General features: G+C 43.5%; 1 protein-coding gene across 4 annotated transcripts in view; it reads right to left on the minus strand.

The window, feature by feature from the left end:
- The window catches only part of LOC122933447 (N-fatty-acyl-amino acid synthase/hydrolase PM20D1-like), a 146,598-nt gene that overhangs the window by 117,982 nt on the left and 4,972 nt on the right, over positions 1-23,644 (minus strand). For 3 of the 4 annotated variants that reach the window (XM_044288446.1, XM_044288444.1, XM_044288447.1), the window contains exon 2: positions 12,138-12,224. The exons of the other annotated variant lie outside the window; for it this stretch is intronic. In XM_044288446.1, coding sequence (XP_044144381.1) covers positions 12,138-12,224 — 87 coding nt within the window. The remainder of the gene's footprint in view (positions 1-12,137; positions 12,225-23,644) is intronic. 4 annotated transcript variants of the gene reach the window in all.

The raw sequence follows: 23,644 nt of genomic DNA on the forward strand, positions 1-23,644 counted from the left end.
TCTATTTGATTAGCCTATGGGTACTCGCTGAGCACTTGTTCAACACCCCCCCCACTGATGCGTCATATCATCCAGGACATGAGCGCACATTCATTGGGCCATTACCTTATGTCTTGCCCAATCAGCAGCGCTTTGTCCCAACTCGGAAGTGACTTTGGTGGGTGGCGGCTAAATTGCTATGGGGATCTAACACCGCGTCCCTGGCAGGTCCTGGCAGCTTAAATGTAGAGAACACTTAGTTCATACGTCTGCAGAAACGGGCATAAAGATAAGCAATCGGTTGCTATGATTATGTGTGATCTGTAAAGTGCAATTACAGCGCTCACTAACAGATCTCACATACAAACCATTTCAATAGAATCATAGATTTTAAAAGTGCTTAGACAATGCAGGGTTTAAGGTCCTTGCAGGTCAAAGTGTATTTGAACCATGCAGGATTTAAGGTCCTTGCAGGTCACAAGTGCATTTCTTGTATGTATGTAGGCTATGTGTTGCCAATCTACAAAATATATTTGAAAAGTGACATATATTATCAAGTGAGCATTATGATGCTACAACTTAGATAGTGAGTGCAGATTATGGAGTATTATGAGACCAAATTAGGTCGAAATTATGTCTTCACAGCATCCCAGTCAATCAGAATGGGGTGCTTTGGAACTCCGGCATATAGTCTATCACATATTTTACGATTATGGCAACTGATTACAAAAAGGTTTATATTAAATAAGTTCATTCAGGCCTTGCGGTGTCACAGAATTTAATTTGTATGTCCATTTTGTTTCGGCCCGTAGGATCATGTTGTCCCAATCACCACCTCTCTTGAGTTTAGGGACATGTTGTAATCCCATGAATTTCAGGCAGTTGGTATTGCCTCCATGATACTGTACAATGTGGCGTGGTACTGATGTGTCTTTTTCATTTAGTATATTATTCACATGGTCCCTTATTCGTCTCCTAAACTTACGTTTTGTCTTGCCCACATAGTCTAGTGGGCAAGTACATTGGGCCAGATACACTACCCCAGTGGTGAGACAATTTATGAAATCTTTAATGTAATATTCTTTATTGTTAGAGGAGCATGTGAATGATTTTTCTTTTTTGATTTGACCACATGCTGTGCAGCTGCCACATTTAAATGTGCCCATGGGCTTTCTAGAGAGCCAATTGCCTGTTCTCTCTGGTGGTTGAAAATTGGCTATTAACCAGTCTGTCTCTCAAACTGCGCCCCTTTCTAAAAGTGATTTGTGGGTATGATCCTAGAACCTTATCTAGATCTGGGTCCACTTTCAGGATATCCCAGTGTCTAGATGGGACATTTTTTTATTGCCTGGTGTCCACTGTCAAAGGTGCCAATAATCCGAATATTGTTCTGATCTATAATACTATTTGGTCTCTGTTTTTTAGGGATGAGGAGTTGGTCCCGCTTCACGCTGCACGCAGTTTCGTAAGCCGTGCGTAGGATTTCATCGGGATAGCCCCTCTCCCTAAATCTGACTCTCAAGTCTGCTGGTAACAGCCTTCTCCGCTGGGACAGTGCCCACCCATTCCCTCTACGTAAGGGAATTCCCAAGGGCCAGTACTTCAGAATTCGGGGGAATTGTTCAACAATGAAAAAATTCAAAAAACAGGCAGCAGACTTGAGAGTCAGATTTAGGGAGAGGGGCTATCCCGATGAAATCCTACGCAAAGATTTCATAAATTGTCTCACCACTGGGGTAGTGTATCTGGCCCAATGTACTTGCCCACTAGACTATGTGGGCAAGACAAAACGTGAGTTTAGGAGATGAATAAGGGACCATGTGAATGATATACTAAATGAAAGACACATCAGTAGCACACCACATTGTACAGCATCATGGAGGCAATACCAACTGCCTGAAATCCATGGGATTACAACATGTCCCTAAACACAAGAGAGGTGGTGATTGGGACAAGATGATCCTACGGGCCGAAACAAAATGGACATACAAATTAAATTCTGTGACACCGCAAGGCCTGAATGAATTTATTTCATTTAAACCTTTTTTGTAATCAGTTGCCATAATCGTAAAATATGTGATAGACTATATGCCGGAGTTCCAAAGCACCCCATTCTGATTGACTGGGATGCTGTGAAGACATAATTTCGACCTAATTTGGTCTCGTAATACTCCATAATCTGCACTCACTATCTAAGTTGTAGCATCATAATGCTAACTTGATAATATATGTCACTTTTCAAATATATTTTGTAGATTGGCAACACATAGCCTACATACATACAAGAAATGCAAGGACCTTAAACCCTGCATGGTCTAAGCACTTTTAAAATCGATGATTCTATTGAAATGGTTTGTATGTGAGATCCGTTAGTGAGCGCTGTAATTGCACTTTACAGATCACACATAATCATAGCAACCGATTGCTTATCTCTATGCCTGTTTCTGCAGGCGTATGAACTAAGTGTTCACTACATTTAAGCTGCCAGGACCTGCCGGGGACACGGTGTTAGATCCCCATAGCAACTGAGCCGCCACCCACCAACGAGCGCTGCTGATTGGGCAAGACATAAGGTAATGGCCCAATGAATGTGCGCTCATGTCCTGGATGATATGACGCATCAGTGGGGGGGGTGTTGAACAAGCGCTCAGCGAGTACCCATAGGCTAATAAAATAGATGGGCGGGGTTGAGACGCCATAAAAGGAGACACTTTTGTATCAGTTAGTTGCCACTGCCTTTATACACGTGCGGGAGCGCTGCCACTGCACCAGGCGCCCCGGCGTTTCTTTTTGTGTCCCTGAAGAACCACTACTCCCAGTGGTGAAACGCGTCGGACATTTCAGAGGAAGAACTTATTGTCGGGGTTTTAGCAGCAATAGATCCGAGGTTCCAGCGGCTGTGGGTCGCCCTTTTTAGGGCGGGTGCCCGCAATACAGCCTGTTAGGGTTCTCCCAACTCACCACGACTAGTTTATGTAGGGATAGAACCTAGTCCGAGCAACCTGCTGAAACACTGTTTTGAAAGCGACCCCTTCAATAATTTGCCGCCTGAACAAATAGACTAGAGCTGTTTGCTACGCCCGACATCCTTCCAAGAAAACAGTGCAACACCAGCATTGTTTTAGTATAAGTGTCACAATATTCTAAATATCGATAAAATAAAAGTTATGTTTTAAAATAACTACAATAAGGTACACTCAGCTCAATATTTGTACCCCACTGCTATCCTGGTGTTGCTCTCCAAATATTACATTTTTAATGATTTGTTCTTGAAAATCAAGATGTGTTCCTTGGTTCCCTGCTTTTTGGAACATGACAAAAGAATTATACAGGGCTACTTGCCTAAGGTGGGCTGCAAGTTTCTTATATCATGCAGGATTTCCAGACCGCGCTATAGGGCTGCAGCATTTGGTCTGCAAGGTCAACCCCACCCATATATTTATTGTAATCCTGTATGCAGACAGGCTTACAGACAGTGGTATTTGTGCTGCGCACAGGAACAGGGTTGCTACTGTCTGGATGTATTGATGTCATCCAGATGTCTCAATAATTTACAAGTAAGATGTCCCCATGTCCCCAGACTTCAATTTTTTTTTATCACAAAAGGCTTGGGTAGGCCTCTGTTTGTGGTGTATGGTGCCACATGCCACTCTCTTTCTGACTGAAAGGCACCTGAAAAGGGGTACGCTGGTGTAATAATTGTCAAAGTACAAGTGGTACCCCTTATCTAAAAGGGGGTGCAAACGATCCCACACTATTTTACCTGCCACATTGAGGGAAGGGGGGCATTCAGGAGGGCAAAACTGGTTATGTTTGCCTTCATAAACTCTAAATGTATAGGTGTAGCCAGATCGGCTCTCACAGAGCTTTTAGACCAAATCGTGCCCTCTTCCTTGGCAAATATTGGCGAAATTGAAGCCTGCCTTTAAAAAAAGGACAAGTGACTCGTCCATGACTATATTTATTTCTGGGGTGTACGCCTCTCTAAACTTTTCATTTAAATAAAATATAAGGGGCCTAATTTTATAAAGCCTGTCATGGCTGGGATCATCACATGGGGGGCACTGTGTGTTGTCAGTGAAATGCAGAAATAGCAGGATTGTCTCAAATCACTGTCTTGTCTTTACTTCCCTGTACATGGGGGTATCATACAAGACATCAGACGACCAATAAGATCTCATAGTGTTTTTTTTATGAGACCCATATTTAGAATGATGCCCCAAAATTTTGAAATGTCTGCCATGCTTTGCACACTCTTGGCATTCTCTTGATGAGCTTCAAGATGTAGTCACCTGAAATGGTCTTCCAACAGTCTTGAAGGAGTTCCCAGAGATGCTTAGCACTTTTTGGCCCTTTTGCCTTCACTCTGTGGTCCAGCTTACCCTAAACCATCTTGATTGGGTTCAGGTCCGGTGACTGTGGAGGCCAGGTCATCTGGCGCCGCACCCCATCACTCTCCTTCATGGTCAAATAGCCCTTACACAGCCTGGAGGTGTGTTTGGGGTCATTGTCCTGTTGAAAAATAAATGATGGTCCAACTAAACGCAAACCGGATGGAATAGCATGCCGCTGCAAGATGCTGTGGTAGCCATGCTGGTTCAGTATGCCTTCAATTTTGAATAAGTCACCAGCAAAGCACCCCCACACCATTGCACCTCCTCATCCATGCTTCACGGTGGGAACCAGGCATGTAGAGTCCATGCGTTCACCTTTTCTGCGTCGCACAAAGACACGGTGGTTGGAACCAAAAATCTCAAATTTGGACTCATCAGGCCAAAGCACAGATTTCCACTGGTCTAATGTCCATTCCTTGTGTTCTTTTGCCCAAACAAGTCTCTTCTGCTTGTTGCCTGTCCTTAGCAGTGGTTTCCTAGCAGATATTCTACCATGAAGGCCTGATTTACACAGTGTCCTCTTAACAGTTGTTCTAGAGATGTGTCTGCTGCTAGAACTCTGTGTGGCATTGACCTGGTCTCTAATCTGAGCTGCTGGTAACCTGCGATTTCTGAGGCTGGTGACTCGGATGAACTTATCCTCCACAGCAGAGGTGACTCTTGGTCTTCCTTTCCTGGGGCGGTCCGCATGTGAGCCAGTTTCTTTGTAGCGCTTGATGGTTTTTGTGACTGCAATTGGGGACACTTTCAAAGTTTTCCCAATTTTTCGGACTGACTGACCTTCATTTCTTAAAGTAATGATGGCCACTCGTTTTTCTTTACCTAGCTGCTTTTTTCTTGCCATAATACAAATTCTAACAGTCTATTCAGTAGGACTATCAGCTGTGTATCCACCTGACTTCTCCACAACGCAACTGATGGTCCCAACCCCATTTATAAGGCAAGAAATCCCACTTATTAAACCTGACAGGGCACACCTGTGAAGTGAAAACCATTTCAGGTGACTACCTCTTTAAGCTCATCAAGAGAATGCCAAGAGTGTGCAAAGCAGTAATCAAAGCAAAAGGTGGTTACTTTGAAGAACCTAGAATATGACATATTTTCAGTTGTTTCACGATTTTTTGTTATGTATATAATTCCACATGTGTTAATTCATAGTTTTGATGCCTTCTGTGTGAATCTACAATTTTGATAGTCATGAAAATTAAGAAAACTCTTTGAATGAGAAGGTGTGTCCAAACTTTTGGTCTGTACTGTAGATATATATATTTATTTATATTTGCAAGAAAAAGTATGTGAACCCTTTGGAATGATAACTATTTCTGCGCAAATTGGTCATAAAATGTGATCTTCATCTAAGTCACAACAATAGACAATCACAGTCTGCACTTTGTTTAAACTGATGATCTTATAAAATAAAATATATAAAATAAGTGCATAATATTTAAAAAGCTGTAAACTTTTTTTTAGATACTTTTGAAAAAAAAAATTAATTGGGTGGAGTGACCCTAACTGATGGGATATCCCACGTTTGGCTGTTTATCAGCACTGGGATGTCCCCTTGGTGATAGGCAAACCCCCATATATACCATCTGATATTTTATCTGGTATATTTGGGAATTCATCTGGGATTTCATCTTAGATCTAAAAGTTTACAGCTTTTTTTAATATTGTGCACTTAGCAACTTATTTTATATATTTTATTCATATATTTTATCATATATTATGTGTACTATATACAATTGTATTTTATTTTACATATATATAGGACTGTATTTTTTAAATTTAAAAGTGGGAAAGTGATTTGAAAACATAGGCTGTCATTGCCACTATATTTAGCAATTATTTACCAAAAAACGCATGTGTACCCGAAAAAACGCAGCAAAGACACATCATTGCCGCAATACCGCATTATAGAGAAAAAAGCTATTTAGGATCTACCATTCCACTTCTCCATGCCCTTCCTTAATTTGATGGGATCCGCCCTAGAAATCAATAGACAGTTATATATAAGGACTTGGACTTCAGTATGAATAAACCCACTGAGGAAGAAATAGGGATCTATTTCAAAATGCGTCTGGGATCTATGGTTTATGCACTGCTGAAAGATACCGATGAAAATATATTTTTGAGAGCACGAATGAAGACTCCCTAGTGATCGAATTTACCAACGGCAAACTATTCATAGCAATTCACGAAAGTAAGGCAAACTTCGATTTCAGTGATAGAAAGATCGAAGATTTATTGCGACATTCAGCCTGCGACTTTGAATCTGGATTACATATTATATGAAAGAAAGGTAACTGCTCATCTCGCGAGAACCAGAGCGATCAATTGGAGCATAACCACTGTGAGGGGCACATATCTGGGTATAACAACTACTGTGATGGGGCACAGATATATAGGCATAACTACTGTGATGGGGCACAGATATATAGGCATAACTACTGTGAGGGGCACATATCTGGGCATAACGACTGGGAGAGGGACACATATCTGGCATAATGACTGTGAGGAGGCACATATCTGGGCATAACTACTGTGAGGGGCACATATTTGGGCATAACGACTGTAAGGGGGCACATAACTGGGTATAACTGCTGTGAGGGACCACAAGGAGGACATAACTATTTTGACGGCTTAATCACTGTTAGGGGCCACAATTTGGGCATTAGTACTGTATAGTAGCACTAGATTACCCTGCTGTACATTGGCAGTCTTAAAGGCCAGCACAGCGCCCCCTGCTGGTGATTTCACAGGGGCAGTCACCATCCTTTCCTTATGTGATTATTATTTTTCTCTATCACCACAGGGACCTTGTTCTGGATCCAGCGGACATCACGCCGACGCCAGTGACGCACTGGATGCGGTAGGACCAGATTTTATTAGGACTGGGTGAGTGTAGCCATGCATTGGGCTTCAGGCTCTTTCACACGAGCTGATGCTGTGCGGGTAATCCGCTGCGTGAAAGAGAGCCAAGCCCCGCTCTGGACAGCAGAGACACTGAGCAGTAACATGCTCCGTGCCTCTCTGTGATCTTTTTACTACAAAATGACAGTGACACTGTATGTTTTGTATTGCTATAAGTAATGTTAGGATGGAATTGGTTATGTTGAGAACTTGGCTTGGAGAGGAGGGTGCTCGGGCACATTCTTTGCACAGGGGAACTCTGCTGTCTGTGTCCGCCCCTGCGTGGGACGCCACAAGTATGTGCAACTAATATTATGAGATTGCTACGAACTATATTATGAGCTGTGCGCTGCGATTGGCCAGTGCTGCAGCAAGGGACACGCCTCCTACAAAAAATCAGTCCAATACAACAGACGGAGCTGAGACACCGGAGCCTATACCGGGCGAACGGAGCGGCGCCCAGGCATACTAGTAAGTGCAGGGGGACCCCTGGGTGCCGCTCTGCCCACAGATAGAGTTAGTTTTTCGTTTATATACTAGTGAAAGGTCCTCTTTAAGTTCTCCTGCAAAATTTCTTGATAAACTTGGGAATTCATTATTCCTTCGATGATAGCAATCCGTCCAGGCCCTGACGCAGCAAAGCAGCCCCAAACCATGATGCCCCCACCACCATACTTCAAAACCATGATGCCCCCACCACCATACTTCACAGTTGGGATGAGGTTTTGATTTTAGTGTGCTGTGCCTCTTTTTCTCCACACATAGTGTTGTGTGTTTCTTCCAAACAACTCAACTTTGGTTTCATCTGTCCACAGAATATTTTACCAGTACTGCTGTGGAACATCCAGGTGCTCTTGTGTAAACTGTAAACGTGCAGCAATGTTTCTTTTGGACAGCGGTGACTTCCTCTCTGGTATCCTACCATGAAATCCATTCTTGTTTAGTGTTTTTTTACGTATGGTAGCTTCACTAACAGGGATGTTAGCATATGCCAGAGACTTTTTTAAGTCTTTAGCTGACACTTTAGGATTCTTCTTCACCTCATTGAGCAGTCTGTGCTATGCTCTTGCAGTCATCTTTACAGGACGGCCACTCCTAGGGTGAACGTTCTCCATTTATAGACAATATGTCTTCCTGTGGACTGATGAACAGCAAGGCTTTTGGAGATACTTTTATAACCCTTTCCAGCTTTATGCAAGTCAACAATTCTTAATCGTAGGTCTTCTAAGAAATCTTTTGTGCGAGGCATCATTAACATCAGGCAATGCTTCTTGTGAAAAGCAAACCCAGAACTGGTGTGTGTTTTTATAGGGCAGGGTTGTAACCAGCACCTCCAATATCATAATTGATTGGACTCCAGTTTGCTGAGACCTCACTCCAATTAGCTCTTGGAGATCTCATTAGTCTAGGGGTTCACATACTTTTTCCACCTACACTGTGAATGTTTACATGGTGTGTTCAATAAAAACATGATAACATTTAATTATTTGTGTGTTATTAGTTTAAGCAGACTGTGATTATCTATTGTGACTTAGATGAAGATCAGATCACATTTTATGACAGATTTGTGCAGAAATCCATATCATTCCAAAGGGTTCACATACTTTTTCTTGCAACTGTATATATTCTTGTATATTTTTTTTTATAATTTTTTTTTTCAAACCTCTTACCCTAACACTACTCAGAACTATTTCTATCTAACTGCCAGTACTGAGGCTAACTAACTACGGCTAATTTTATATATATTTTAGTTTATGTTTTGTTTTTTCAAACGCCTAAACTACTTCTAGCTAACTGCCAGTACTCTAGCGAACTAACTAAAACTATCTAATTACCAGTAATATTTTTTAAATATTTTTTTTTTTTGGGGGGGGGGGCAGGGGGTACTGGGGGAATTTACTAAGACTGGAATTTTGTATGCTAGTCTTAGTCCAAAGTATGGAGGCACAGGTTTATTAATGAATTTGTCACATCTTTGCCTGTCCATGCGCCAGGAAATTAAATCTACACTAGCTACGAGTATATTTGTATTGCTGCTGGAGGCCATGCCCTCCTTTTAGGCTCCCCCTCCAATTTTCAAACATGCCACGTGAATTTTAAAAACACAAAGACGCCCAGAAGTTTTGAATTACTTTTTGACTGCAATGTTATAGCATGCAGCCCTGAATAAATTCCTCTTCCATCTAGATGGACAGTGCTGAGCAGTGTACATTTATTGGAATGTGCATGTTGGCACTGTAGGGGCTATATGGGGATTGAGCAAGGTTTATGCCCTTCCCCCAAACTTTATTAAATGGGTTTTCCAGGAGTTTTGATGACCTATCCTTAGAAAAGGTTATTGATATCTGATTGGCGGGATCCAGAACTTATTAGCTGCTGGAAGAGAACATGACGGTTGAGCGAGCACTGCAACCTCTTTTTTGCCCTGTAACATCACGTCAGTAAGTCACATGACCTCTGTGCAGCTCAATCCCATTTAAGTGAATGGGCCTAAAATAAGTTAATTGTGCTGAGCTCAGGAGGCCATGCCCCTATTTACTAACCTTAATAACTCTGTAAGTAGAGGAAAATCTTAAGACGTCTCAAATCTGAGCACAATATGCCATGATTAAATGTGTTTTCCCATTTGGATATTTATAGCATATCCACAGGATATGCCATAAGCGTCTAATAGGAGCAAGTTCCAGTGGTGAGACCTGGACATACTGTATCTTGGCTTCATCTCACACAGCTGTGAATAGAGCAATGGCTGCGCATGTGCAGCTTTCTTAATTCAATCTTATGGGGCTTCTGACAACAGCCAAGCAGGCTTACGGGACTATTTTAAAAACTCTCATAGAGGTGAACGAAGATAGCCACATAGCCTGGCCACCTCTCCACTGATTGTGTAATTCCTGGTTAGCACTCTAGCCAATAATGCTGGTGCTCTGTGGTAGGATACTACCTATAATCTATTAGAAAGAATGGCCAAGGAACTCAATGTAGGATTGCAATTAATCAATATCTCCTTTATTCATCCATCCAGTATTACGGCATGTATAGCTAGATTTCCTACAGCGGTGCTTGAGCACGCTACAAATACGCCTTCCTAATCCCAAAGTCCGTAAACAAGGTCAGAAGGACCTCTCCATTCATGGCAGCATAAGAGGACCCCACTGGGACCTCTTTCTCATTTATGCCATATCCTGTGGAATGTCAACATAGGCATACTCATTTACCTTTTATTTAACGTGTCCAATTTTTTTGTCAAATTATTTCACTATATGCTTGGTCCATGAATCAGAAAGTCACTGACTCGGGAATGAACAAAATACTGTCACTTTAGGAGACAGCTAATTCAGAGGACTTTTTCAGAGGCCCATTAATAAAGTTATTCTATAAACATCTGTAGAATAAAAGCGCACAAGGCAGCAAACCTCTAAATGAACTGGCTACTGGACTTCAGGAATGTGTCCTACTATAAACATGCGAGAGGTAGTAAAATGTTCTGCCAAACCTGTGAAAGGAACCTGCCGTGATAATGTATACGGGACAGTGGTTACTTCTATAACTATTAGAAAGTCTTCAGAACCTTTCACTTTTTAAGTTGCAGCCTTGTGCTAAAATATTAAAAGTTAATAATTCCCCCCATCATTCTGCACTCAATACCCCATAATAGGAAAGTGAAAACAGAATAATAATAATCAAAATCCTTGCTAATTTATTAAAAAGGAAGAACAAAAATCTTGCATTGACATAAGTATTCAGACCCTTTACTCAGTATTTAGGTGAAGCACCTTTGGCAGTGATTACGACCCCACAAGGTTTGCACAACTGGTTTGGGGGATTTTCTGCTGTACTTCACAGTTACTCTAAAGGTCTGTCAGGCTGAAGGGGGCTCTCGATAGACGGCCATTTTCAGGTCTCCCCAGAGACTTTCAAGTCAGGGCACTGGCTGGGCCACTAAATGACATTCACAGTTGTCCTTGGAAGGTCCTCTTTAACTCCTGTGTTATCTTGGTTACAGGGAATGAGGCAGGGAAATGCATAATACTTTATGTAGGGCTTAATTGCTTGTTGTCTATGGGGATAAAGGGTTACTTAGTCAAGGTTGCTCGTCTTCTAGGGGATGACCCTCAGCAGGGGCTACTCAGCTTAACTGCTAAGCGATCCACCGCCAGGTTATTTAAATCTGGCAGGGCACGCTCCCTGCTACACGTCAGCTGGGGTGGTGATATGACAGCTCACATGCACTTCCCTCTACAACTCTGCGATTGGTGGAGTGCTGCAGTCATGGTTGACCTTCTGGAAGTTTTTTTCATCTGCACACAGAATCTTTGGAGCTCAACCGTTGGGTTCTTGGTCACCTCTCTTTCCAAGGCCCCTTTCCCTCAATTACTTAGTTTGGTGGGGAGGCCAGCTCTAGGAAGAGTCCTGGTTCTTACAAACTTCTTCCATTTAAGAATTAGGAATGCTGCTGTGCTCTTGGGGACTTATTTGCGCTCTTGTGCCTTTTACACAATCCTGTCTCAAAGATGATAAAGAAAAGAGGAGGCCCCAGAGCTAAATTTCAAGTGTCATAGCAAAGAGTCTGAATACTTATGTCCATGAAAAATTTTAGTTTTTCATTTTTAATAAATTTGCAGACATTTCTTAAAGTCTGAAGACTTTCGAAATGCACTGTACTTATCATCCACACTAACTGCTACACAAAAACAGCAATGAAAACATACGTAACTAATTAGAAAGGATTTGTGGAAATACTATTCTACATGTCAGCAGGACCTGGTAGTAGCATACTAGGAGAGGATATCACTACTCATCCACTTGTAATATTTAGTTACATGAACACTCCAGATGGCAGATATACTATACCTCTTCTAATGTATGCTCCAAGCTCGGCCAGAGCTGTAACGTTCTGCTCCGTTACAGAGAATGAAACGGTGGGAATGCGTAGGGCACCTGGATATGGAATCAGAAGATTTGAGCTATAATTGGCCATATACATAAGGCACACATGACATTCTCTCTAAAGGCTATATTACAAATGGTAGCTATACAAAAAAGTGTAGGACTTTAAAAAAAAAACTTTCACCCATTATACATGATATATATTGTTTATACACAGATAATACATCTTGAATAAGACTATACTGAAGGTCTTACACTATATAATACCATATACACAAATTGTATACTAGCCATACCAATTCTATTCTACACAATTTTATACATCTATACAGGTTATACATCACATACAGGTCATATACAATATTAATATAGCATTTATAATACTGGGTCTATATCATATGAACACGTTATATAGTAGCCTATACACTAAAATCAGATTGAACATATAATACAGTATATACTGTATTATACAGCTCATACATCATATACTCCGGTATAAAGGTCCATTCACACGTGGATCTGCAAAACACTGGCATCGGCGATGTGCGTTCCGCATTTTACGGACCGCCCATCGCCGGCACTTAATAGAAAATGCCTATTCTTGTCCGCAATTGTGGACAAGAATAGGACATGTTCTATTTTTTGGGGGGATCGGAATTGCGGACCATTGTGCTGCCCCATAGAAATGAATGGGTCCGCAATTCCGTTCCGCAAAATGCAGAATGAAATTGCGGACGTGTGAATGGACCCTTAAGTCAGCACCCTTAATCCAGGGTGACTCCCAATGTAAAAGTCCTCCCAAAAGTCCCACCAATAGTAATAATTCTCTGCCAGAGTGCACTATGTGGTAAAAGTTCACCCAATAGTAATACTGTCCCTCATTTTGCCCCCAGAAGTAATGATGCCCCCATAGTGCCCCCAGTAGTAATAATCCCTGCTATAATGTGTGCCTGTACAAAAAATACCCCCTTATGTGTGGCATTACAAAAAATGACCCCTTATAATGTTTGCCAGTAAAATAATTCCCCCCTTGCAATGTGTGCCAGTACAAAAATGCTCCCTTATAACGTGTGTTAGTACAAAAAACTACCCCCTTTTAGTGCCCCCAGTACAACGAATGTCCCCACAGTGGCCCCCTTATAATGTGTGCCAGTACAAAAATGCTCCTTTTTACAGCTGTAATGTCCCCATAGAGCTTTCTCCAATTACAAAATAACTCCCACCCACTGTGGCCCAACAGCATGCTGCCAAATAAAAATAATAAACTCAAATATTTATCTCTATTCTGCTGTCAGCCATAGAGTGCAAGGCACAGACCTCTTCTAGTCTATGCCCTGAGGTCTATGCAGCCCGACTAAGGCGGAGCGATAATGATGACACCGGCCTCTGATAGGCTACAGGAACTAGGACTATAGCCTATTAGAGGTAATGGTGGGCCAGGGAGACATCACTCCCATGCCCTGAGTACAGCTATGCAGTTGAATATGTAGATATGAGCGTTTCTACAATGGAACCGCTCATTGCCCATGGCTCTTCCGCCTTTACCTGGTGCCTCCTGATTGCCTCACCTCATGGGTGGTGCAGCCCTGACATCATAATGTTAGTGATTTAGGGTGGCAGATATTGGAATATGTAGAGAACAAGGAAGAGAGAAGCATTTTGGATTCAGCATCTTGAGACGCTGAATCCAAAAGGGCTAAATGACCCCTGCAATTTAAATGTATTTTTATAAAATAGAGTCAAAATTATAGTGCTACTGCTAAATATCCTCAGGTTTTTATGGAGAGATGACATTTTGCAATGAATATCATGTGCTGTATACAAAAGGTATTTAAATGAAGCAGCTGACATAATGATGATGAGAAAGACGGCATGCCCTGGAAACATTAAATAGATGGTGCTGGAGCTCCCTGTCACTAGTGAGAATGTACCCTGAGAAGACAACGCTGAGCAGAGCACAAAGTCTACTTACCACTACAAGACACACGGATGTTTGGAAAGTCAAGTGGACTAAGGTTTTTACGATAATAATATTGTTAAAGAGGACCTTCCACTGGTCCTGACATTACAATACTAGTACCTGGCAGTGTAGGGCATGATGAGTAGATGTCAGTGCACTTTTTGTTTTTGAGATGCGCTGCTCCGTTCTCCCGCTGTGCCCTCCCGTTCTCTTTACCGTCCTGTAGGCTAATTAATAGCATCGGTACAGGGAGGAGGAGACGCTCACCTTCGCTGAGATTGGGCAGCTCACAGCGAGGGCGAAGGAGATGCTCCTTCAGAAAAACGGCTGTCTCCTCCTCCATGTACCGACTATTAATTAGCATACAAGCCGGCAAAAGAGAACCGAGGGAACGGAGCAGCGCATCTGAAAAAAACTAAACGCATGGACATCTACTGATCATGCCCTATATACTGCCAGGTACTTATATTGTAATGTCAAGACCAGTGGAAGATCTTCTCTAAGCTACTTTTAAAGTTCTTTGGATACAAAATAAAGGAATAAGATATAAATTATAAGTGCCATTGCTGACAGCATGAAATGGGAAGGGGTTTTTTTGAACACCTGTTCAAGGAATTAGAGCTACCTGGGGATGAATTCTTAATTCGAATTTTGCCGTCTAAACTTTAGCTTTGCTCCTAAGGGTACTTTCACACTAGCGGCAGGACGGATCCAACAGGCTGTTTACCCTGTAGGATCCGTCCTGCCGCTATTTTGTCGTGCCGCCAGACCGCCGCTCCATCCCCATTGACTATAATGAGGACGGGGGCGGAGCTCCGGCGCAGCACAGCAGTTTGTGGTGAGAGACCGCCAGACTAAAAAGTCAGACATGCAGTACTTTTAGTCCGGGGGCCTTTCGCCGCGCACTGCTGTGCTCCGGCGGAGCTCTGCCCCTGTCCCCATTATAGTCAATGGGGATGGAGCGGCGGTCCAGCGGCACGGCGAAATATCGGCAGGACGAATCCGACAGGGTGAACAGCCTGTCGGATGCGTCCTACCGCTAGTGTGAAAGTAGCCTAAGACTTTCATTGGGGTGTGCTCATTTTTGCAACAAGGTCTTGAATAAATTTGTTAGGCTACTTTCACACTTCTGGTCTGTCCAACACAGAACAGCCTGCTGAAATTCTCTGAATCCAGCACTGCAGGATGCGGATGGAATGTCCACTGGTCCTATTAAGTATAATGGGGTTCAGCGGAGATCCTTATGCATACATACCTCTAGATTTCTTACCTAGCAGGTGATGTCAGCGGTCAACTTTTCTTCCTAAGTAATTTCCCCCCACACTGCCCCATATAGTAATTTGCCTCCACATAGTAGTTTCTCCCACACTGCCCCCACACAGTAATTTCACCCACACTGCCCCCACACAGTAATTTCACCCACACTGCCCCCACACAGTAATTTCCCCCCACACTGCCACCACACTGCCCCCACACAGCAATTTGCCTCCACGTAGTAATTTCCCCCACACTGCCCCAACACAGTAGTTTCACCCACACTGCCCCATATAGTAATTTGCCCCCACACAGTAGTTTTACCCACACTGCCCCATATAGTAATTTGCCCCCACACAGTAATTTCACCCACACTGCCCCATATAGTAATTTGCCTCCACATAGTAATTTCACCTTCACTGCCCCAACATAGTAGTTTCACCCACACTGCCCCATATAGTAATTTGCCCCCACACAGTAATTTCACCCACACTGCCCCATATAGTAATTTGCCTCCACATAGTAATTTCACCCACACTGCCCCCACACAGTAATTTCCCCCACACTGCCCCATATAGTAATTTGCCTCCACATAGTAGTTTCCACCACACAGTAGTTTCCCCCACACTGCCCCACATAGTAATTTGCCCCCACATAGTAGTCCTTCCCATAATAATTTGGGCCCACACAGCCCCCACATAGTAATCCTTCCATAATAATTTTCCCCCACATAGTAATTTGCCCCAATACAGAAGCCCCAATATAGTAATTTCCCCCAATGTACTCGATGCCTCTTCACTAATGTCCTCCTGTGTGTCCCCACCCCACATGTCCCCCAAAGTAGGCACATGAAATAAAAATATAAAAAAATGTTTTGTTTAAAAAAAAAAAAGCTAAATACTCACTATGTCCAGGGCTAAGCCCTTGCTGGCAGAGTAAGGCGGGATGAGGCAGGCGCACACACTTCACAGTGCTGCGCCCCGACACAGGCGCGCAATGACGTCATCATGCCCGCCTGTGCTGGGAATTCACAAACGCATAGGCCTCAGGCCTACTTGGTGATTGGTGGCGGGGCAGGCAACTATGTCAACTATGTATGCTTTCCTGTGCTCCGCTGACCCGAATGCCCCTATTGTAATCCTGCACTGTGAATAGCTGTTGTCAAAAAATAGAACATGTCATATTTTTGGCTGTTTTCATGGCCAGATGGACCCCATTGAAATCAATGGGCCCATTTCTAACCATCCACTTGCACGTGAGGGACACTCGCTCTTCATTGAATGCAGGAGCACCTGCGCTCCTAAGTGAGTGTCCCATGCGTGCAAGTAGATGAGGTGTTTTTTGTTTTATCCAGATGATAGGTCATCAGTATGAAAATCTCGGAAAACCCATTTAAGAATTAAAGAGGACCTGTCACCACAAAGTGCAATGCAATCCGACAGCACCACGTTGTAGAGCAGGAGGAGCAGAGAAGATTAATATATAGTTTTGTGGGAAAAGATTTAGTAAAACTTGTCATTTATATCTTTTTTACTTCCTGTGGATACCTATCGGTCAGGGACGTAGCTGTAGGGGAAGCAGCTTCCGCGGGGTCAGAACGCAGAAGGGGCCCGTCTGGGAAGAAGATTTTATTGTCAGGGCCCCCCAACAGTATTATATAATGTGATAATAGTTGTGTATTAATATAGTAAACAATATAGTACAGCGCAAGTTGATGCTTGGCGGTAAATTGGCAATTACAGTATCAAAATCCCTGATCCTCAGGTTTAGGCCCCCTGCACACGAACGTGTGTGATCCGTGCCCGTGCTGCGGCCCGCAAATTGCAGGCCGCAATGCACGATCGCCGGCCGTAGGTCAGCCGCATCGGATCGCGGACTCATTCACTTGAATGGGTCCGCTTTCCACAAAAAGATAGGACATGTTCTATCTTTTTGCGGAACAGAAGTACGGGACGCAACCCCACAGAAGCACTCCGTAGTGCTTCCGAGGGTCCCGTTCTGTGTGGCCGTTCCACAATTCTGGATTTGCGGACCCATTGAAGTGAATAGGTCCGCATCCGTGATGCAGAATGCATACGTAACTGTAGCCGTGTATTGCGGGCCACAATTTGCAGGCCGCAATACGGCCACGGATCACACGCGTTCGTGTGCAGGGGGCCTTAGTGAGGTTCTTTTTACGAACCTGGTGGCAGCAAGTATAGGGTGTGGGGAGTTAATGCTTTGATTTTCAGCACCCATATATTGTCACAGCCGTGTTACGCGGACAGGCTCTTTCCGGCTGGTGCCTGTGTTACCAGTAGCAAATGGAGGTGGTTGCGCCGGAGTTAGCTTGGCTGTGGGTGCTTTATATGACATCATATACAATGACATGACGGACGGCGCGGCTGCAGGACCTGGTCTGAGAGAGCAATTGTGACGAGGGGGTTGCAAAGTAGTTGCTGAGGGGGGTCCAGTTCAATAACGTGCGGTGGGGCCCTGTTGTTTCTAGTTACGCCACTGCTATCTGTACAGGGAGGAGGTGTTATCAGTGACTGACAGCATTGTGTGCACATACAGAGATAGCTGTCAATCACTGATAACACCTCCCTCCTGTACCGATAGCTGATCACAGGAGGCTGAAAAAGCAAAGATATAATTGTAAGAAATACAGGTTTTGCTGAATCTTTTCCCATAATTGATTATATATATCTCAATCTGCTCAGTTTCTCCTGTGCTATAAGATGGTGCTGTCAGATTGTATCACATTTGGTGGTGACAGGTCCTCTTTAATATTAGGAATTAATAATTCCCCTTTTTACACTGAATGTAAAAAATATTTGGACTAGTCATATACATTATATAGATGTTATACATGATATTACCTGCTCATATATACCGGTAATATACTAATGTATGGACATATTATTCAACATTATCTATAATAAACTGCCGTATAGACTAACCATATGCTCACCACATATACATATGCATAATATAAACTCCTTATATATTCTTTCAGTCACACATGATATACACAGCCCACATCACATACTCTATATATCCAGTACTTCATTTATCTTATATTCATACCGTTACACTCACATCTCTCCCTATATACAGTCCGTATACACAGCTCACATATGATATACTCGTGTACCTACTAATCATATGCTCTCCATGTATACAGCTCACATATAATATACGATATGTAGCAGTCACATATGATACACTCTCCTGTACATAGCAGTCACATATGATACACTCTCCTGTACATAGCAGTCACATATGATATACTCTCCTGTATGTAGCAGTCACATATGATATACTCTCCTGTACATAGCAGTCACATATGATATACTCTCCTGTATGTAGCAGTCACATATGATATACTCTCCTGCATGTAACAGTCACATATGATATACTCTCCTGTGTGTAGCAGTCACATATGATATACGACATGTAGCAGTCACATATGATATACTCTCCTGTATAAAGCAGTCACGTATGATACACTCTCCTGTATGTATTAGTCACATATGATATACTCTCCTATATGTAGCAGTAACCTATGATATCAGTGCAGTTTCTAGGTAAAATTTCTCTCAGGGCGAGTGTCAAAAAAACTCCCCCCCCCCTCTCACAACTGCTCGATGAAATAAGTGTCTCCCCATTGTAAAAAATGTGGAACCACATTGCACGGACGGTCACAGTGACGCACCCAGTGACCCACTGTCCCATAGACTCAGGCTCTCACTCACAGCAGGCTTCTTTCCCAGCACTGCTCCGGGCGGGCGGTAACAGACAGGCAGGCAGTGCGTGACGTACAGTGAGTGAGCGCCGCCGCCCGCACTGCCTGCCTGTGGGGGGGGGACATTATTTTTAATAAGGATCACTATGGACATTATTTAGAATGGAGGCTGCTGTGGATGTCATTATAACTGTATAATGTCTGATAGGCCTAGTCCTGAGTTATATTACCCTGCCCTGTATAATAATGTACCCTGATACCCCTTAGTTATATTACTCCAGCGGGGTAATATAACTAAGGGGTATCAGGGTACATTATTATACAGGGCAGGGTAATATAACTCAGGACTAGGCCTATCAGACATTATACAGTTATAATTACATCCACAGCAGCCTCCATTCTAAATAATGTCCATAGTGATCCTTATTAAAAATAATGTCCCCCACAGTGACAGTGGCCCCCATTTTCATGTCTCCCACAGTGGCCCCCCCATTGTAATTAATGCCCACCCCCCATTGTAATTAATGCCCCCCCAGACCATCACTCGCCTCACAGCAGGCATCAGCACTGCTCAGGGACTCAGGGCGGGCGGTAACAAGCAGGCAGTGCGGCGCTCACTCACTCACTGTATGTCACGCGCCTGCGCCGCCTAGTGGGAGGAGCAGGCGCGTGACGTCAGTAAGTGCCGCCCGCACTGTCTGAAGAGTGAGAGGACTCGGCACTTGGGCGCAGGTCAGGCGAGATGTCAGAGGGAGGGAGCCAGGGCGCACGGCCGAGAAACGACAAGAGGGCGCCCCCCTTCTGACAGCGCCCCGGGCGCCGCCCCCCCTTCCTAGAAACGGCCCTGTATGATATACTCTCCTGTATAAAGCAGTCACATATGATATACTCTCCTGTATAAAGCAGTCACATATGATATACTCTCCTGTATGTAGCAGTCACATATGATACACTCTCCTGTATGTAGAAGTCAAATATGATATACTCTCCTGTATGTAGCAGTCACATATGATATACTCTCCTGTATTTAGCAGTCACATATGATATACGACATGTAGCAGTCACATATGATAAACTCTCCTGTGTGTAGCAGTCACATATGATATACTCTCCTGTATAAAGCAGTCACATATGATACAATCTCCTGTATATAGCAGTCACATATGATATACTCTCCTGTATTTAGCAGTCACATATGATATACTCTCCTGTATGTAGCAGTCACATATAATATACTCTCCTGTATAAAGCAGTCACATATGATACACTCTCCTGTATGTAGCAGTCAAATATGATATACTCTCCTGTACATAGCAGTCACATATGATATACTCTCCTGTACATAGTGTTCTGGTTCTGACAAAGCTGCCAGTTTGATTTGATGTACTGCTCCAAATTAATTAATTAAGATACGTGCACGGAGAGATCAGACAGACAACTCACTACATGGAGTTAATCAGTATCTCTGGTTTATTTCTGAAAACAACATGGGTTTCATGAGAGGAGGGAGTGGGAGGGGGGTGAAAGATAAAGTATATATTTTCTATTGGCTATGAACTCTCTACTTTTCTGTAACCTTGACGGCCAGAGGAAATTCCTTCTCCCTCCCCCCTGGGTGAAACCGTTACTTCTTTCTTTGTAGCTGCTTGCTTGAGCTGAACAGAAACCACAAAGAAACACATGATAAAAACACAAAGTAAGATTCTAGTTTATAGGTGTTGGCTGAATGCCTGGCCACCATCTTAGCTCAACAAGCAAGTATCCATTTTGTATCAATAGTCCATAACAGTCCCCCCTTGGAGACTTGATTGTAGACTTTCCCTTCGCCTAGCGAATCCCCTGGGCATACCATTCGTATCCTCTTCACCCGCAGTGGCGACAACCTACCCCTTATAGGTAGGCTCCCGGTTGCTCGGACTTGTGGTAATACCCTGGGATTCATCTCACCCTATCTCAGCCAGGCATCATTGTGAGGAGGGGGAGCTGTGTTGAACGATGTTTCCTTCTGTCCTTCTTCATCATAGAGGAGCATAATAGGTCGTTCATCAGTTTTCTTCATTCTTTTTGAAAAGCGGGTCACACAAATAAGAACGAGCTTAATCACTACATATATCACCAATATTATTAGGGCTACCTGCAATATTACCTGGACAATTCCCATGAGCCAACCCCCAATACCTTTGAACCAGTTATTGGGGTTAAGGGAAGAGAAGGTATCAGACCACCATGTATCTTTATCAGCTTTATGTGCATCCAGCCATTTATCTCTTAAATCCGCCATTTTCTCTATACCCACCTTAACTTGCAAATTACCCTGCGGGTCTATGTAATGGCAACAAGAGGGTCCCACATCTGCGCTATCATGGGATATATGAAGATGGAACTAACAATTTTGTTGGTAATGCTCATCTCTACTACATGTGGCTTGCCATTTGGTCTGGGTGTGTTATCTTTGGCCCTATGATACAAGGTGTGTTTAGGTACTGCATTTATGCCAATTTCAGAGTGTGGTACTATAAAGGTGGCAGGAGCAAGCCTGGCGATGGTGCACAGTCCTGTGACATTCTCAGATAACCATTTGTATGCTTTGTGTCCACAAACTAAGTATATATCTTCTGGAACTGCTACTGCTGTGCCATTGAATAATCGGGTAATTAGTTTGGCTAATTGTGTCCCTTTCACCAACTCATATCCTTTTGACTGACTTTCGGTGTCGTTAGCTAATATACCTGTCCGGAGATCCTGTACAGTACGGTGGTTACAGGGCAGATCCTTTCCGTTCTCAGCATCTACACCAATACACTGCACGTGGCTGTCTGTTTTTGAATCATTGCAACCTGAGTGTATGTGTGGACTAAATGTCATACCTTTGGTTTGTACTTGGAGACAATAACAGTGTGTCCAGCTAGGAAAACATGTGACATTAGCCCAGTTTCCATCTTGCCAAGGAGTAGAGCTATAATCTACCGAGGGGCCTGATCTGTTTATCATGAGCCATGGGGCATCTGCCCACCCTGCAACAGGTAAGGCTACTTCCCTGTCCTTGTTTGTACTGGATTTAACTTGGTGTATGCTAGTGAGAAATATGGTAGAATTAGACAGGTCAATCAGTTCAGAAAGGTCCACGGGAATTGCAACATAAGGCATACTGGTTGAACTCACGGGACTGTGGGTACAGATCCAACAATCTCTGAGTGTCTCAACCCCTGGACTAGAATTTGATGGTGCCGTGTCAGTGAATTGTCCCATTCATCACCCAGTGGTGTGAACACTGCTGATATGCCCACTGTCAAAGTCATGATCAGTATGTGAATCCTCATGGCTTATTGTTCCAGGATCGTCGGGACAGCCTTTACTCTTTTACAATGTGAGGTGTGGATCCAGGTAAGCCTCCATCGAGTTTCACAGAGGTCGGGGTAGTCAGCAACATCTGGTAAGGTCCCTCGTATCGTGGTTCGAGGGTGTTTCTGACGTGTTTCTTGACCACCACCCACTCTCCAGGTTTGAGAGTGTGTATTCCCTCTAGGGAGTCAGGATCTGGAATGGAAGAGAAAACTTGTGCACATATGTTAGACAATTGTTTACTATGGGCAATCACATATTTAGCAACAGATTCATAATGCATTTGCAATTGCTGTGGGAAGTACTGTCCCATCCTAGGCCGTGTCCTAAACAAAATTTTGTGTGTGGAGGCCTAGGGGTGTGTCTAACTGAAAATAGTGCTATTGGCAGGCATTGTACCCAACTGAGCCCTGTCTCCCCAGTCATTTTCAGCATCTTGGACTTCAGTACCCCGTTCAGTCGTTTGACTTTGTCGCCGCTTTGGGGTCTGTAGGGTGTGTGATAGGCTAAGTGTGACCCTACCATCTTCCAGACTTCTTGGGTTAATCTAGCAGTGAATGCTGGGCCCTGATCACTCTCAATGACCTCAGGTACTCCGAACCTACAGACAAGCTCCTGCATCAGTTTTTTTGCAGTAGTGGTTGCTGTCTGGTTTCGGACGGGGTAGGCTTCTGGCCACCCAGAGAACAAGTCTATCACTACTAGCACATATTGAAACCCTTGGCACATTGGCATCTGGATGTGGTCAATTTGAATCCGTTGGAACGGGTACTGGGCTTTGGGGAGACATTTGGTTGGTGTAGGCTCAGGTCTTCCCGGGTTGCACTGCGCACAGATGAGGCAAGACTGAGTATGCCTCACCAGGACAGGGGTTATCCCTGGGGCCATTGTCTATTAGTTCTTTCATGATGGTCTTAGATTGGTGGGTGGGCCCATGAGCTATTGAAGCTATCAGAGGATAGAGAGCTTTGGGCAGAGATGCTCTCCTTCCTTGGGTCCACAGTCCAGATTCTTTCTCTTCTTGGGCTGACTCTTTTAGCCAATCCAATTTTTCTTGTGGCGTGGCCTGTTTCTGTATTTGTTTCAGGAGGTCCCTATGTGATTTCTTCTTGTTCCAGGTCTTCCTGTGTTATCATAATCTGGTCTGACTGGACTCTTTCCTCTTTCACTGCTGCTTCCTTCGCAGCT

This window comes from Bufo gargarizans, chromosome 3, assembly GCF_014858855.1.
Source record: "Bufo gargarizans isolate SCDJY-AF-19 chromosome 3, ASM1485885v1, whole genome shotgun sequence".
In the NCBI taxonomy this organism is placed as follows: Eukaryota; Metazoa; Chordata; class Amphibia; order Anura; family Bufonidae; genus Bufo; species Bufo gargarizans.